The sequence below is a fragment of the Cebus imitator genome, unplaced genomic scaffold, assembly GCF_001604975.1.
Source record: "Cebus imitator isolate Cc_AM_T3 unplaced genomic scaffold, Cebus_imitator-1.0 Scaffold74, whole genome shotgun sequence".
NCBI lineage: Eukaryota > Metazoa > Chordata > Mammalia > Primates > Cebidae > Cebus > Cebus imitator.
In genome coordinates, this window is record NW_016107389.1 from 3804917 (window position 1) to 3823036 (window position 18120).

Below are 18120 nucleotides of genomic sequence, written 5' to 3' on the forward strand. Positions count from 1 at the left end.
TCCTAGCCAGGGCAATTAGGCAAGGGAAAGAAACAAAGGGCGTCTGAATTAAAAGGAAGGACGTCTTGGTGAGGCTGGTCTTAAACTCCTGACCTCAGGTGGAAAAAAAAAAAGAAAAGAAGGACGTCAAACTGTTCCTGTTTACAGATGACAGGTTTTATATATAGAAAAATCTAAAGACTCACCCAAAAAAACTCTTAGAACTGATAAATGAATTTGGTAAAATTGCAGAATACAAAATCAACATACAAAAATCAGTAGCATTTCTATACACCAATGTGTCAGGCTGTTTCTGTATTGTTATAAGAAATATCTGAGGCTGGGTAATTTATAAAGAAAAAAGGTTTAATTGGAGCACAGTTCCGCAGTCTGCACAGGCAGGGTTCCAGCATCTGCTCCTGCTAAGACCCTCAAGAAGTCTCCAATCACAGCAAAGGCAAAAGGGGAGCAAGTGCATCACATGGCAAGAGTGGGAGCAAGAGACAGAAGGAGGAGGTCGCAGACTGTTTTAAACAACCAGCTCTCACATAAACTAACTGAGTGAGAACTCATTTATCACCAATGGCTTGGTGTTAAACCAATCACATTTCAACATGATTTGGAGGAGAAAAACATCCAAAGCATATCAAACAATAACAAACTAGTTGGAAAAGAAACCAGAAAGCAATCTCATTTATAATCACCAGAAAAATAAAATAAAATACCTAGAAATAAATTAACCACTGAGGCAAAAGATCTCTACAATAAAAACTATAAAATACTGATGAAAGAAATCAGAAGGGGACACAAAAAATGGAAAGACAGCCCATGTTCATGGATTGGAATAATTAGCACTGTTAAGATGGCCATACCACCAAAGTGATCTACAGGTTCAATTCAATCTCTATCAAAATACCAGTGGCATTCTTTTGTTGTTGTTGTTCCAAGCCACTAGACAATCAGGGGACCAGTGACATTCTTCAAAGAAATAGAAAAAAAAAAAAATCCTAAAATTCACATGCAACCACAAAAGATCCCAAATAACCAATACAATACTGAGCAAAAAGAACAAAGCTGAAAGTATTACCTTACTCGACTTCAAAACATACTATAAAGCTATAGTTACCAAAACAGCATTGGTAGTGACATACAACTAGATACATAGACCAATGGAACAGAATAGATAACACAGAAATAAACCTACACATTTAAAACCAATTGATTTTCTACAAAGGTGCCAAGAACATACATGGGGGAAAGGACAGTCTCTTCAATAAATGGTGACGGGAAAACTGGATATCCATATGCAGAAGAATGAAATTCGACCCCTATCTCTCACCATATAAAAAAAATCAACACAAAATTTATTAAAAACCTAAACATAAGACGTGAAACTATGAAATTACTAGAAGAAAACATAGGGAAAACATTTCAGGACATTGGTTTGGGCAAAAATTTTATAAATTGACCTCAGAAGCACTGGCAACAAAAGCAAAACTAAACAAATAAGACTAGATCAAACTAAAAAGCTCCTGTACACCAAAAAAACAATCAACAGTGAAAGACAACTTGTAGAATGGGAGAAAATGTTTGCAAACCATTTATCCAACAAGAGATTAATATCCAAAATATATATTCTTTAAAAACTCAATACCAAAAATAAATAATTCTGTTTTTTAAATGGCAAATTAGTTGAATAGGCACTTCTCAATGGCCAGGCATGGTGGATCACACCTGTAATCCCAGCACTTTGGGAGGCTGAGGCGGGAGGATTATTGGGGGCCAGGAGTTCAAGACCAGCCTGGCCAACACAGTGAAACCACATCTCTATTAAAAATACAAAAAAATTTGCCAGGTGTGGTGGCAGGTACCTGCAGTCCCAGCTACTCAGGAGGCTGAAGCAGGAGCAGGAGGCAGAGGTTGCAGTGAGCTGAGATCGCGCCACTGCACTCCAGCCTGGGTGACAGAGTAAGACTCTGTCTCAAAAAACAAACAAAAAAAAGACATATAAATGGCCAAGAAGTGTATGCAAAAATGTTTAACATCACTAAGCATCAGGGAAATGCAAACACAAATCACAATGAGATCATCTCAAGTTAGAATCGCTACTATCGAAAAGGCAAAAAAAAAAAAAAAATAATAACAAATGCTGACAAAGATATGGAGAAAATGCAACTCTCACATATTATTGGTGGAAATGTAAATTAGTACAGCCATCATGGAAAATAGTACAGAGGTTATTCAAAAAAACTAAAAACAGAACTACCATGTGAATTAATCCCATTGCTGGGTATATACAACCCAAAGGAAAGGAAATCAGTATGTAAAAGAGGTATCTGCATTCCCATGTTTACAACAGTACATTCACAAGAGTTAAGCATGGAACCAGCCTAAGGGTTCATCAACAGATGAATGGATAAAGAAAATGTGGCATACAATACATAATGGAAAACTCCTTGGCCATTTAAAAAAAAAGAATGAAATCTTGTTATTTTCAGCAACATAGATGAACCTGGAGGACATTATGTTAGGTAAAATAAACCAGGCACAGAAAGATAAATACAGCATGTTTTCACTCATATGTGGAAGCTAAATAAGTTGATCTCACAGAAGTACAGAGTATAATACTGGTTACTGGAGGCTGGGAAGGGTAGCAGGTTACAGGGGAATAGGAAGAGATTGATTAACCAATACAAAATTACAACTAAATAGATGGAATAACTTCTAGCGGTGTATAGTACTCTAGGGTGACTACAGCCAACAATAATTTATACCATACTTTCAAATAGATAGAAGAGAGGATTTTGAATGTTCCCAATGCAAAGAAAGGATAAATGAGGTGATAGATAGACTAATTACTGACTTTGATCATTACACACTGTTTAGAGGTATCAAAATATCACACTGTACCCCATAAATATGTATAATTATTATATGTCAATTAAAAATAAGAAAAGAAAATCACTGGTTACATGCTGAAAAGCTTAGATATAGCAAGAACTTTAAAAATACTTTCCGTAACTATATACAAAGAGATTTGTACCCATCTGACACTGTTACCACTTAAATGCATGGCTAAAATTCCAGTAGTAATAACAACAATGTATACTGTTATGTGTGTACTTCACATCTCAATAAAACCACTATGTACATTGATGCACTTAATCTCCAGATAGCCTTTTAAGAGACTAGCAGTAACAATTGTTCCTACTTTCACAAATAAGAAAACAGTTTGGAAAAGGTTATCTTACCACAGGTCTCTAGTCTATAAGAAATGGCAAAGCACTAGAAACTGGACCTACTACAATACCACTCTGCTTCTTTAATCCTTTAAGCAAGATTCTTGTACCCTAAAAAGATCATTATTTCCACTAAGACAAAAGAAATCATATGTGTTGGGGAAAATACGAAGGAAAAGATAAAGCAACCACCAACTCAAATAAATAGCTTTCAAATAGGTAACAAAAAAATGGTAAAATTATGATAGTCAAGGGTCAAGTCTTTTCAGCTGAAATCATCAAAATATTCCTAACTATGATAATTTGTAAATTTTCTATACAAAATCTACTTCATAACCCTGAAAGTTTCTTTTTAACATAAATCTTTTCCTCATTTTTGTCATTTTAAATAAATCAGTGACTCGGACAGTCTATTAACTACAGAAGATTTTTCCTAAAAAGTATTCCCAAAATTTTATCAAATATGTGCTATATTGAGAATATAAGAATATTGGTAAATCATTTTTTTATTTCTTGAAACAGGGTGTCACTGTCACCTAGGCTGAGTGCGGTGGCACAGTGATAGTTCACTGAAGTCTCAAACTCCCAGGCTCAAACCATCCTCCTGCCTCAGCCTCCTGAGTAGCTAGGACTACAAGCATGTACCACCACACTTGGCTTTGTTTTTGTTTTTGTTTTTTGGTAAAGACAGTAGGTCTTACTGACAGCAGGTCTTGCTATGTTTCCCAGGCTGGTCTTGAACTCCTGGCCTCAAGCAATCCTCCTGCATCACCCTCCCAAAGTGTTGGGATTAAAGACATGAGCCACTGCACCCAGCCAGGATCCAGGGAATTCTAAAAACACACTTAGATCTAATAAAAAGTATACTATAAGTAGGTAAATAAATACTAAGTACAAGGTACCAAATTATCAGGTATCAACAGCCTGAAAATAGAGCCATGTGTCTGTGAGAATGCCTGTTATCCCACATCCTCACAACATTGGTTATCATGGTCTTCAGTCTGACAATTAAATGATTATAAGTTGTGGCTCTTTATTTTAGTTTACATTTTTTTGAGCACTAGTAAAGTAACATTTTATTTTCATGGGCTTATTGGCCATTTATATTTATTATTGTTTTGGCTGTTTAGTTCACATTTTATTTGGGATACTTGTCTTTCTCATATATTTGTAAGTGTCATTTATTTATAAAAGATTTTAATTCATTGTTACATATGAATAGGGATCATAAATTCCTTTACTGAAATGTTGAGAGTAATAAAGGTCATATCTGAGCATCAATATTACTTGACAAATATTATGTACATTGTTTTTCAGTGTTTTATAGAAACCAGATTAAGAAGTCTGGATTTGTCCTTAATAATTCTATTTGCTACACAGGTCTTTATTCTTAGAAGCTGGTTTTCTTGTTCTTTCTCTCTGTCCTTGACCCTAGCCATCTCTAAGGGCACCAAAGACTATAGCAAGAAATAAGCTTTGAGTCTCCTGATACCAGGGCTGCTAAACTAGCTGAGGGAATATATCTTATACTTTGCAGGCACAAAAAAAAAAAAAAAAAAAAAGCATCAAAGCAAACATCATCTTCTTCAAACTGCCCCCCATCTCCTTCTGTCACTTCTCTGTTGGGTGAGACTTGTCCCAGGTACTCTTTCTCTTCTCCCTTTTCTGAAAAGCACATGCCACTGAGTCATCAGATCTTGTCCTCAATTTCATTAGGATTCTTCAAATATTTACTGTGTTGCCATTCTGTATCCAGCACTGTGCTGGGTGCTTTGGACTCTTAAATTAGACAGTTTATGCAGTGAGGATTTGCCAGTTCTTTCAAGAAATTAGCTATATCCATTTCTTCTCTATTCCGTAATTTCATTCCTAGATAACTGCAGTTGCTGCCTAGGTGGTCTTCTGCCTCCACTCTTAATCACCCAGGTTATCAGCAGACTGTTGCTGGGGTAGTACTCTTCAGGAGGCCTTTATACTATGTCAGCCCCTTGCTCATAATTCGCAGTGGATTTTCCTATTATCCACAGCATAACTTTTAAGATATCTCATAGCCTAGCCTCACTTTAATGCTTCAATTTAACACAAAGTTCCTTCTTTTTGCTATATATCAATGTGGAAAATTGTTTATACACCAATTTCTAACTTACCACTTACCATTATTACCAAGAGTAATAATGTTATAAAGCTTTACATCTGAAGAGTGTTTTATAACATTTACGCATATTTATGTCATACATATACAGAGACACTCAATCCGAGGATCTGTCACCAACAAAGTCGTATCCATTAACAATGACATATATATATAAACTATTTTATTTCCAAAGTAAAATGTTGCTTCCAATTCCACAAAACTGAAATAATTTTATATGTACTAACAGTGACATTCTTTGTGCTGATTAACCCAAGAAGCATATTTAAGGATGAGAGGGCAATAAAATATTAGAAATGTATTTCCTTTTTGAAGGGGTTATTTACCTTATACATATACTTTTAAAGAAATTCAAGCCATGTATATTCAAGAAGTCCTTTTTCACCCCTTGTCCTTATTCTACTCTCTCCCAGAGATATCTAGATATCTGCTATTAACCATTTCTTGGATGTCCTTCCACACAGTTCTATTTTCTTTCTTTTTTCTTTTTTTTTTTTTTTTTTTCGTAGAGATGGGGACTCACAATGTTGCCCAGACTATTCTCAAACTCCTGAGTTCAGGCAATCCACTGGCCCCGGCCTCCCAAAGTGCTGGGATTACAGGCGTGAGCTACCACACCCAGCCTCCTATTTCTATGCTTGATGTCTTTCCTTTCATTTTGATAAAGTTTCCTATGGCAGAAAATAGCATTAAGAATTATTTCACTGATTTTAGAGCTGTGGGCCCAATGGAGATTTTTATTCCTGTATTATGTTTATGTCCTTACTGCTATCAAAACTATTTGAACTAATTTAAATTAAAAATGCATGTGCAACAGTACTATTAAAGATGGGAAAAATTAAACAACATGGTATGTCAGGGAAAGACAAGCATACTAAAAACATAAGCTAATGGTAGTTGCTCTAGTTGAAGACAGTGTCAGGTTTACCCTTAAGTTTCTTTACAGCCAAGGAAATGGGAAACACAGGGTTGTCACACTGTTTTCACTTTTGGTACAAGGATACAATCATCTTAGTTCATCAGGAATCTTCTCCAGAATGGCCATAACTGTATCTAAATATTTGAAAAAACTCCAACATATGATGGTAGTTTAGACAGCAATATCTTAAATTAGGTCCCTTTAATTGACTTTGCCTCAACAATAAGAAGGCATCCAATGTATCCTTAAAGGGAGAAGAAAACTGAAAATGAGAGACTGGGTCATTCAAAGTTCGGTCCTTCAACCTCTTTCCCTGTTTATTTGTACTCACTACCCAGATAATCTGACTTAGTCTCCTGGCTTTAAATAACATCTACAAACAGAGATTACTCAGATTTCTCTGTCTAGCCTCAACCTGTCCCCTCAACTACAGTGTCCTATATCCCACTGCCCACTTAATATCTCCATCTGAAAGTCTAATAGGATCGTCTCCTCTGCACCAATCTGTTCTTCCTTCAGTCTTTACTATCTCAGCAAATGGCCACTCTCTCCTCCTAGATGTCTGACTTAAAAATCTTGGAACCATCTGGACTTCTCTTTTCCTTATAATCCACATAAAAACCATCAAAAAATTTTGCCATAACTGGGCCGGGCATGGTGGCTCATACCTGTAATCCCAGTACTTTGGGAGGCCAAGACAGGCGGATCATCTGAGGTCCAGAGTTCATAAGCAGCCTGACCAACACGGAGAAACACTGTCTCTACTAAAAAAAATTTTTTTTTAATTAACCAGATGTGGTGGCACATGCCTGTAATCTCAGCTACTCAGGAGGCTGAGGCAGGAGAATCGCTTGAACCCGGAAGGTGGAGGTTGCAGTGAGCCAAGATTGTGCCATTGCACTCCAGTACTCCAGCCTGGGCAACAAGATTGAAACTCCGTCTCAAAAAAATTTGCCATAGCTTCCTTCAAAATATATCCAGAATTTAACTTATTTGCACCACTTCCATCCCCATCACATTATCTAAACCACTACTATCTCTTATGTGGATTACTGCAAAAACCTCCAACTGGTCTCTCTGCTGCTACTTCTTTTTTATGGAAAATTACAAAGCATACACAAATGTATTAATAGCTAATAAATCTCAGTGTGCCCATCTTCCTTCTCCACTTCCATTCATGCTCCCCTACAATCTAGTCTCCAAACAGCAATGAGATTGATCTATTTCATCCTTAAATCAGGTCATGTTGCTCTTCTATTCACAACCTCTAATGGCTCCCCATTTCAGGGTAAAAGTCAGTCCTTACTCCGAACTAAAGGTCCTACGTGATCTGGCCTTCTACGACCTCTCTGCCCTCATCTCACTTTTGTCCCCCTCATGACTTTGCTCGCTACAACCACGTTGGCCCCCTTCCTAAGTAACCATGTCTGCTCTGGCCTCAGTAACCTGGCATCAGCTGCTTCGTCTGCTAGGCATGCTTAGGCAGCAGATCTCCTCAAAGCACACTCCTTCACTTCCTGCAGTCTCTCTTTGAAAGTCTTCTTTCAGCATTCACTCACTTTTTTCTCCATAGCACCTACCTTTACCTATTTTTACATATGTGTTTGTTGATGATCTGCCCCTCCACTGTCCCCCACTTGAATATATGCACCATGAAAGCAGGGACTGTGTTTTATTCCCACTATATTCCTCCAGCATCTAGAACAGTATTTGCTACATAATAGATGCCTAATAATACTTGTTGGATGAATACATGTATCTATTTAAAGTGTATTAACTTTAATACATTTGTAAAAAACTGGCAAATGACAAAATAACAAATTGCTAAGAGCTACTCTAGCTCTTAAAATGACAAACAGCTAAGAGCTATTCGAAATTTATTCAAAGGTTTTCCCCCATAACCCAGGTTGGTGATAGTCACGGAGGTATCTAAGGGAGATGTGGGTATGGCTCATTTATTACAAGCTAAAATTCACATGTGCTTTCTTATAATCTTTCTCCCTATATTATGTAAGTTTAACTCATCCAATCAGTATATATTCTTGACTACTAAGTAAAGTACTATACTTATCATTGCAGAGAGTATATCAGTGCCTAAAGCAGCCTGCTATAGTTTAAACATTTCTCCCCTCCAAAACTCATGTTGAAATTTAATCCCCAATGTGGCAGTATTGAGAGTTGGGGCCTTTAAAAGGTCATTGAGTCCTGAGGGCTCTGCCCTTATAAATGCATTAATCCATTCATGGACTAACGGATTAATTGGGTAATGAATTAACAGGTTATCATGGGAATGAGACTAGCAGCTAGAAGAGAAAAAGAGACCCGAGTCACCACACTCAGTCTCTTGTCATGTGATGCCCTGTGCCATCTTGGGACTCTACAGAATCCCCACCAGCAAAGAGGCCCTCACCAGATATAGCCCCTCAACACTGGACTACTCAGCATACATAAGTGCAGGAAATAAGTACCTTTTTAAAAATACACTATCCAGTTTTAAGTGTTCTGTTATAAGCAACAGAAAATGGACTAAGTCATGAGCTTTTACTCTAAGCATCTAGGAGAAACATGTATAAGGGGGCTGGGATGTGCCTTGAGTCAACAAGATCTCAGGTTCCATTGATATATCCAGTGCTTGGGCAGAGTGACTCATACACGGTAAGCACTGATACTGGTTCCTTTCTTTTCCTCTCTTCCCTTTCCAAAAGTCTTTAATTTTTTGTCATTTACCCTTACCATAATCCTGGAAGTTCAGTAAGACAGCTACAAAAAGAGAGGTCATGTAATCAGGCAGCAGAGCCAGGATTTAAAGCTTGGCCTGACTTCAAAGGCAATGCACCTTCCCCACGACAGTTCACCTTCCAGCTGTGAACTGGAAGTTAAAAGTGGTTAAAAACACTGGCGCTAGCATCGGCACACAGGAAGTTAAGACTCAGCTTTACCATTATTATGGAACTGCAGCACGGAAAAGGCATGTCAATCTTACTTTAAAGGACTGTAGTTTAATTTACTCAAAGATGTTACTTCAGTTCAAGAGTAGAACTGCCTTTCTTACTAAGGGGTTGTTTTGCTTCTCCTTGTCAGTCCTTCTTGTGTTTATGTCCTCAAATTAAACTTACTATTCAGCGAACCGGATATAGTTCACCTAATGAGGAAACCTCAAAACTATCGAATTCCCAATATCCTACTTAAGATATGAGCAAGCATTTCCTGAAAGATGTAATTTACACAAAAGCAAATGTCACTTTTTACAGTATCAGCCTAAGGCTTAGCAGTTCTTATACCAAATTTAAATATTCCATATGCTTTATATTATGGAACATACAACAGAGCAATCACATTAATGCAAATTGGAGAGTATCTTAAATGACACCCTAACTTTGGGCTTAGCCAGGTGATTTCCTTTGGCCAATGAAATGTGAGAAGAAGTGGCAGGCCACTTCTAAAAAGAAGCTTTAAGACCCACTAAGTAGATCCCTTGTTATTTTCCCTCTGCCCCAACAATAGCAATGTCCCAGATAGGAGCTGCTTCTCCAGCTAGAATCCTGAAATTAGGAAGACACACAGAGAAGAATCACAGGTGACCAGAAGCATGAAATAATCTTTTGTCATTGTAAGCCACTGAGATTTAGAGGTTGTTTTAAATGCAGCCATAACATAGCAAAAGATGACATATAAGAAAAAAGCTACTTTATTTCTTAAGGCCTTACTTCTTACTGGCTTCTGAGCTAGTTAAGACAATCTGATTAGTCACTTTTCCAAAAGCAATATACTCTGATGTCATCATAACATCCTAAATTTGCTTATTCTTCTTTACTATTTTTTGCTTACCCAGGAAAAAATTTTGCTGAGCAGAAGAAATTAAACATAGGAGAAATATTAGTGTGTGTGGGCCAGGCATGGTGGCTCACCCCTGTAATCCCAGCAATTTGGGAGACTGAGGCAGGTAGATCGCGAGGTCAGGAGTTCAAGACCAGCCTGGCCAAGATGGTGAACCCCCATCTCTACTAAAAACAAACAAACAACAAAAAAAAATTAGCTGGGAAAAAAAAAATTAGCCAGGAGTGGTGGCAGGCAGCTGTAATCCCAGCTACTCAGGAGGCTGAAGAAGAGAACTGCTTAAACCCAAGCAGGGAGGAAGAGGTTGCAGTGAGCCGAGACTGGGCCACCGCACTCCAGCCTGGGCAACAGAACGAGACTCCGCCTCAAAAAAAAAAGAAAAAAATTAGCGCATGTGAAGCAACCTGGAAACAGAGTGTCTATGGCGTACACGTAAAAAGGCTAACATAGAAAGTAGTGTGGTAGGGAAGAAGACAATCCACGGGTGGTCTAGAAAGTTCCCAGTTAAGACACAGACTAAAAAGGAATAGAAAACATAGTTAAAATTTCTGCATTTCCACAAAGATTGAGTTCTCCCCTTTAACACAACTAAATCTGGCTCTTCAACCAGGTTTAGGAAATAGTTTTCTTCTGTATTCTTGGACTTTTACCAGGACTTGACGCAATTATCATCCCTACTATAGTAATGCAATGACAGAATAGACAGACAAAGCCTCTCCGTTTAATTTTTTCTTAGAATTCAAACATTCCTAATCTGAATTTAAGAAATTCAAAAGGAACAGGGAAATAAAGGAAAACTGATGCACACGAACACACTGTTAAAAAATGTTTTATAAAACAAGTTTATAAACTAAGTTTATATTGTAGTCAAGAACAAAAAAAAAAAAACACACAAGAAATGTATTCAACCAATCTCAAACACACCAGCCCCTCCCCCCAAAAAGGCTATTTCAAGAATAAAAGAACCGATGAACAAAGTACCTCCTTTGCACAAGGTAATATTCTAGGTCCTTTGGTAGACACAATAAAACAAGATCCTTGAACTTAAGGAATTGAGCAGAAAAGATAAAAATAAAAACATATAAAGTAAAGAAGAAAAAAAATGAAAACATATAAGGTAAAAATACTAAGAACTAAATAGCAACAAAAAAAAGAGAAGAAAAAGAAAAAACAGTAACAGAACGTGTCTTTAGGCCTCAACACAAGCTATTCCTGGGAAAATCTGACAAAGAGGGCCTGAAATACATACCTGCTGTCCAAATACTACAATGTCAAAATTCGTCATAAGAAGCATAAGAAGCAGACTGGATTAGCAGATAGTGGCTATGATCGTAAACAAGGAACGTCCAAAGTGTCTGAGTTCCTTTCATAAAGATAAGTACACATCCACGCTGAAGGAGAAAAGTATATTAAATGCTCAGCTTAGGGCTTCTTTGTTTAGAAAACGTGGTTGCTTGCTTACTCTTTTGTTATATGTATCTCCCTGAACAAACTGATGAAAATTCATCTCTCTGTATTGCCTCGTAAGATGTCAGAAAGCTGAAATAGAAGGTCATTGTGGGCTCACAATTTTATCCCAGGAAATACGCTAATAAATACTGGGTCCTATATATCCTTCTGCACTTAGTACTCATTTAGTTATTCCCCACAAAGGCTCAGTTGTGGACAAATTCATTTGTGTCCACATCAACTGTAAAGCACATTAGGTCGGTCCAAACCATTTAGATTACTAAAACCTCCCCACTTTGGGATTCTTCAATATATCTGACCCCTCCACTACTAAACAAAAACTCATGTAACTGCCCCCTCAATTAATTTTTTTTAAAGCTTCCAGTTGAAGAGTTTCGATGAAAGAGACAAGAAACTCATATTTTAGATACCTTGACTCCAAACTTCCAGTTCTCAAAATTCTGTTATTTCTTAACTGGGCTCTCTTTTGATCTCACACCAGTAGATGAATCTCCCGCCTCAAAAATTACAGCCCACAATTTACTAAAGTCGAGAATTTCCTTTTATACAATAAATGCTTGTCCCCACCTCGTGAGGAAATGGGTTTCGCGCCATCACCCAGGTTGGAGTGCGATGGCATAATGATAGTTCTTTGTAGCCGAAAACTCCTGGGCTCAAGCGATCCTCCCACCTCAGCCTCCTGAGTCGCTGGCACTATAGCCACAAGCCACCATGCCCACCCTCTAGCCCTTATTTATCAATTCTGTTAAGTTGGGAAATCTGTGAAACTCATTAACTTTTAAAAGTAAGTTAAAAAGACAGCCTTAGTGGGGCTAAAACCTTCTGGCAAAAGTAAAAATTAAGGATAAAATTCAACCTTGACAAATTATTTGATAGAAAAACAAAGGTAGCTTGTGAAGATTGTATTTCAGTTATCAGCTATGGATTAAAAAGAAAAACACACCAACTTACCAATAACAAATGCTCCTCTTTCTGCAAAAGCCAGGGCATAGGCTCGGCCCAATCCTAATCAAAAACAAAATAATCAGAAAGTTGAAGAAACGTCAGCATAGTTTTTTTGGTCCACTCAACTCAATCTCCATTTTAAAAAACTGGTGAGCAATTAATTATGTTTTAATGGTACTCTCAACCTATCCTATCATTGGCACTCTCACCCTAACCACTCTCTTCTGCTTGCAGAGGTTGGAAAACTTAAAACTGCATTTTTCCTATTCTACTACCATTTCCTACCATTCTACTTAGCTGCTAGGATGCTGTGGATTGCGGTCCACCATCTGATGCATCTGCATAAAATTTAGAAGGTGAAAGTGAGACAGAGGCCGCCTTACTGAGAGTTCTAGCTATTGCTGTTGTTAAGAAGCTAATTGAAAGTTCCTCGGTATTAAAAAAACAATGACTATAGAGGCAACTTCTTCATTCAGCTCCCTAATCCCCAGATGGTAGCTTTCATACTTCAGGTCCCTAGTGCCAGTGCTACCTGGGCTGTGGCACAGCTCCAGTGACAGCTTCAGAGGTATTGCCTCCTCTAATAGATCGATTTCCTATTGATGCATAAGTTATTCTAAGACCTCTCTAAAACCTAATTGTCTATATTGAATCCTTTACTGCTTAAAATGTCTAGTGGTTTCTGTATCCTGCCCTGAACCTTGACTACATAGTCATCAAACACAAAAAATATTTAATTCTAACTCAAAGCTATAAGGTGTTTAAGTTTATATATCCAAAAAGAAATTATACACACACACACACACACACACACACAGAGAGAGAGACAGAGAGAGAGAGAGAGACGTTTTGACGGGGGGGGGGGGGGTTTTTGTTTTTGTTTTTTTAGGCAGAGTCTCAGTCTGTCGCCAGGCTGGAGTGCAGTGGCTCGATCTCGGCTCACTACAATGTCCGCCTCCCAGGTTCAAGCAATTCTCCTGCTTCAGCCTCCTGAATAGCTGAGAGTACAGGTGCCTGCCACTATGCCCAGCTAATTTTTGCATTTTTAGTAGAGAGTGGGTTTCACCATGTTGGCCAGGATGGTCTCAACCACTTAATCTCGTGATCCACCCCCCTCAGTCTCCCAAAGTGCCCGGATTACAGGCGTGAGCTCCCATGCCAGGCCAAGAGAGAAGTTTTATAGGCATAGAGAGTCTCGAGAAGAATACATAAGAAACTGGCATTAGTGGTTACCTCTGAAGAATAGAACTGTGTGGCTAGCAACAAGGGGTGGGTGGAAGGCTTACCTCTGGATTGTTTTTCTGGATTGTTTACAGTTTTTAATACGCGTATATTTTTTACATTTTAAGTTGATAAATTTTATTAACAAATGAATAAATTTAATTAACAATTTATATTTGTATGACTTAATCTATAAGTATACAAATAACAAACTGAGAACCATAAATTATTAGCCCATTCCAAAAAGAACCCAAGGCCGGGCACAGTGACTCACACCTGTAATCCCAACACTTTGTGAGGCAGAGGTGGGTGGATCATTTGAAGTCAGGAGTTCAAAACCAGCCTGACCAACATGGTGCAACCCTGTCTACTAAAAATACAAAAATTAGCCAGGTATGGTGGCATGTACCTGGTACCCTAAGCTACTTGGGAGGCTGAGGTAGAATTGCTTGAACTGGGAAGGTGGATGCTGCAGTCAGCCGAGATTGTGCCACTACACTCCAACCTTGGCAACAGAGTGAGACTTCGTCTCAAACAAACAAACAAAAAGAACTAAAAACACAGAGTTTTCCAAAACTAGAAAATATCACCAAATAATTTATTTTAGAATTTAATCCAAGCAGAAGGATCGCTTGAGGCCATGAGTTTGAGACCAGCCTGAGCAACAAAGCAAGATTCCACCTCTAGAAAACATTTAAAAATTAGCTGGACATGGTGGCACACACCTATAGTCCTAGCTAGGCAGGAGGCTGATGCAAAAGGATCGCCTGAGCCCAAGAGTTCAAGGTTACAGTGAGCCATGATCGGGTCACTGCCCTCCAGCCTGGGTTAATGCACTCCAGCCTGGGTTACAGAGTACAACTTTTTCTCTGGAAAAAAAAAAAAAAAAAACCACCACTCTGAACAAGTAAGAGAGAATTTCCAGTTTATGAACAGCAGGTGCTAAGTTCATAACTGTCCAGTCACAACTCATTGTTTCACAAAATCAATTTTGTGGGTTGCAATTAAAATTTATAAATAAAACAGAATAGAAAATAAATTTCAGGATACAATGCTAGTACTACATATTGTATTATGAACTGGTTTTAAATACAGATGTGTGGGCATGTGTAAGTGTACTGAGTCCTGGTGTAAAATGTACTGCATATCATGTGTAAGTATGCTAACAGCATCAAAATAAACAGTCCCTATTCTTGAATGGTTTTCAGATCTAGCCCCTGAAAAGGAAAGTCCCCTTAGCAATGGTAAAAACTTCTCAGAATGTAATTCCTGGACCTTCTGCATGAAAATTATCCGAGAACTGTCTGGAAAGATTTAAAACACCAACGGTTTTAAAACACACTATTTCCATCAAAAACAAAGTATAAACAAAATGTTTTCCTAAAAACATTTAGAAGGTATGGGTATACCCAAATACATCGAGATATAACCAGGCAGCTATGGCTATAAAATACTTGGCTATTAATAAATACTAAAAGCATTTTGTGAAAGGCAGCATAAGAATCCACTTTATCAACACAGACATGAAAGTACATAGGAATTAACTGACAGAATTCCACAGTTTGTAACGTTTAATATATAATTCAAGTAATTCATGCATTAGGCCCTTTCCAGGTACAAGGCACTACCAGTGGAGAATCAAAGGTGCGTATGTCAAGATCCCTGCACTTGGAGGTCACAGAGGTCACCCACTGGTGAGAAACTAGTGTAAAATCTCACTGCACAGCATCTATGCGGGTATGAGTGGTTTTGGTTTTTTGTCCTTTAATTAAAAATGTTATTTCACAGAACAATTTTCCATTTTGCCCTCCTGAAATACAGGAAACTTTCCTACTGGCTGGGCCGCTTGGGAAGTCTCTGCTTCCCAGTTCCTCAATGTCCCTCCACATTGAACTCCCATTTTCTTTCTCCATCACGAGCCTGACCTCTGTCCTCATTTGAGTTTGCAATCTTTGCCAAGACTCCAACTTCGAGTACAAACTTCAACGGGGAGGGCTCTTATCAGACGCCTTCTTTTAAAAAGGCCCTCTCAAGAACTTAAAATCGTGTGACAGAGGGAAACCAACACTGAACGACTGACTTTTCAGGAGTTGAGGCGAATGACAGCCCCCGCCCCTCGCGGCTTTTCAGTCCTTTAAAACACTATGCAAAGATCTAAGAGAGTTAATTGCAGGAAACGTAACGATCAATGCCCACAGATAAAAGTCAGGAAGAACTTTCACCCAGCTTTGCAACCAGTACCCCAGCCTGGCCTCTCCCCTTGGGAAGCCTACGCCGGGGTGCTGCACCCTGCCTGAGGGACCAGGTGTTTCGGGCTCTTTCCTCCTCAGCACATTCCGTGCCTCAAGAACAGCCATTCCCCTCCCCACCACCACCACCCGGTGCAGCCGCTCGGTCCCCAAGCCTGCCAGTCACCACCGCCAACAGCCCCGGCGCCGGCACCTCAGCTGCGGCTGCGCGCGTATCCCCGGCCCGCAAAGGGCGGCCAGCAGCCCTTGGGAGAGCAAGGCTGGCAGCCTCCAACCTTTGCATGCTCACCTCCCCCCGCGCCGGTGACCAGTACCACCCGCCCGTCGAACCTCAGCGGTGAGCCCATGAGTAAGGCCTGCAGCGATACACACACAAGTAGAGCCGCTCCGACTGCGGGACAAGAGGAGTAGGGGAGTGGCAGGGGCGGGACGAGGGTGAGTGACCTGCAAATTTCTGGAAGGAAGACGGCCACCGTATTTTCCAAGTGCGCCTGCGCGCGGCTCCCTTGGACTCCTGGGAAACGTAGTTCAGAGTGCCTCCACTCGCTGGAAGGTCCTGCCAAAGAGTCTGGGTTTGAGAGAGCCATTCCTGCGGCTGGAAGCAGTGGGAGTTGCTCACCTGTGACCTACTCACCTATCGTTTCGTCATTCACTCAATAAACATTTTCTGAGTTTAGTTGCTGGCCTGGAGAAATGCATGTGACCCCCATCCTTAAGGGGTTTTCAGAGATAGACAATTGACACTAGACTGTCACACTGACTCTCTGCCCTCACTGGCAGAGAACAACTGCCTCACACCAAAAAACAGAGGGCCCACTGAGCTATTTAACATTTAAGCCATCAGTGGATGGCAAAGCTAAAAGGGCACCGTATCACACACCCTCTGGGGCTTCAGGGGTCGCAGGTACCCCCCCTAGACACTGCCAAGGGCCACACAGTTTTGCTCCTGCACACACTGGCCCTGGCTCCTGCACCCACTCACCTGTGCTCCCCCTCCATGAGGCAGCAGGACCCAGCGAGTGGAGTCCGCCCCTGCCAGCACCAAAGCGACCTGCTAGTTCTAGAACCTGTGCACTCCGGTTCCTGTATCCACCCATAAAGGGGTTAGAAACATTTCCTGCTTCAGAACTAATTAAGTCTTTTTGATTAATGAGATATAGAGATGAGGAAAGAATTACTGAAATAATCCCATATTTCTGATTTGAGAATCTAGGTTATGATGGCTCATTCATGAAAATAAATAGTGGAGAAAGAGCAGCTTTTGGAGGGGCACGGCTCCAATTTTAGACAAACTGCATCTGGGAAGGGGAAGTGAAGCTATGGCTAAAGATGCCAGCAGCTGGCTATGGTTCTAGAGCTCTGGCAGCTTGGTTTCAATGCTCAGGTGTGTGTAGCAAGAAAAATCTCCCTGTAAGGCAAGCCTAAAATTCCAAAAAGTACATCCTTCCATTGGCAGCTCATCCCTAAACTAGCACCTTGTTCTCTTAGCCATTTGTCCACATCTACCTTAGGTTTGACCCCTGAATTCTGATGCTCACCAAAACCCATAGAGACAAGCTCCAAGAGCATAGGACCCAAAGATAAGAAAGCTCTTGAGATAAGACGTGCAGTCCTCCAAGGGCACACTCTGTACTTTGGGCCAGGACCTCAACCCACTCAGCACAGCCTCCAACTATGGTGAGTCCCACCTCTCGGTCCCAGATTTACTTCTGATTATGTGGTCAATTTTAGAGTAGGTATGATGTGGTGCGAAGAAAAATATATATATTCTGTGGATTTGGGGTGCAGAGTTCTGTAAATGTGTATTAGGTTTGCTTGGACCAGGTCTGAGTTCAAGTCCTGGATATCCTTGTTAATTTTCTGTCTTGTTGATCTGTCTAATATTGACAGTGGAGTGTTAAAGTCTCCCAATATTATTGCGTGGGAGTCTGTCTCTTTGTAGGTCATTAAGAACTTGCTTTATGTATCTGGGTGCTCCTGTATTGGTTACTTATATATTTAGGATCGTTAGCTCTTCTTGTTGCATTGATCCTTTTACCATTATGTAATGCCCTTCTTTGTCTCTTTTGATCTTTGTTGGTTTAATGTCTATTTTACCAGAGACTACGA

General features: G+C 39.7%; 1 protein-coding gene across 3 annotated transcripts in view; it reads right to left on the minus strand.

Moving 5' to 3' along the window:
• HSD17B4 (hydroxysteroid 17-beta dehydrogenase 4) overlaps positions 1–16499 on the minus strand; it is a 93586-nt gene extending 77087 nt beyond the window's left edge. Inside the window, exons 1-2 of one of the 3 annotated variants that reach the window (XM_017531867.2) lie at positions 16301–16499; positions 12548–12601 (exon numbers count right to left, since the gene is read on the minus strand). In XM_017531867.2, the coding sequence (XP_017387356.1) occupies positions 12548–12601; positions 16301–16358 (112 nt within the window). In that variant the 5' untranslated portion in view covers positions 16359–16499. The remainder of the gene's footprint in view (positions 1–12547; positions 12602–16300) is intronic. The other 2 variants (XM_037739734.1, XM_017531869.2) reach the window with 2 other exon arrangements.
• Positions 16500–18120: the final 1621 nt, after the last annotated feature.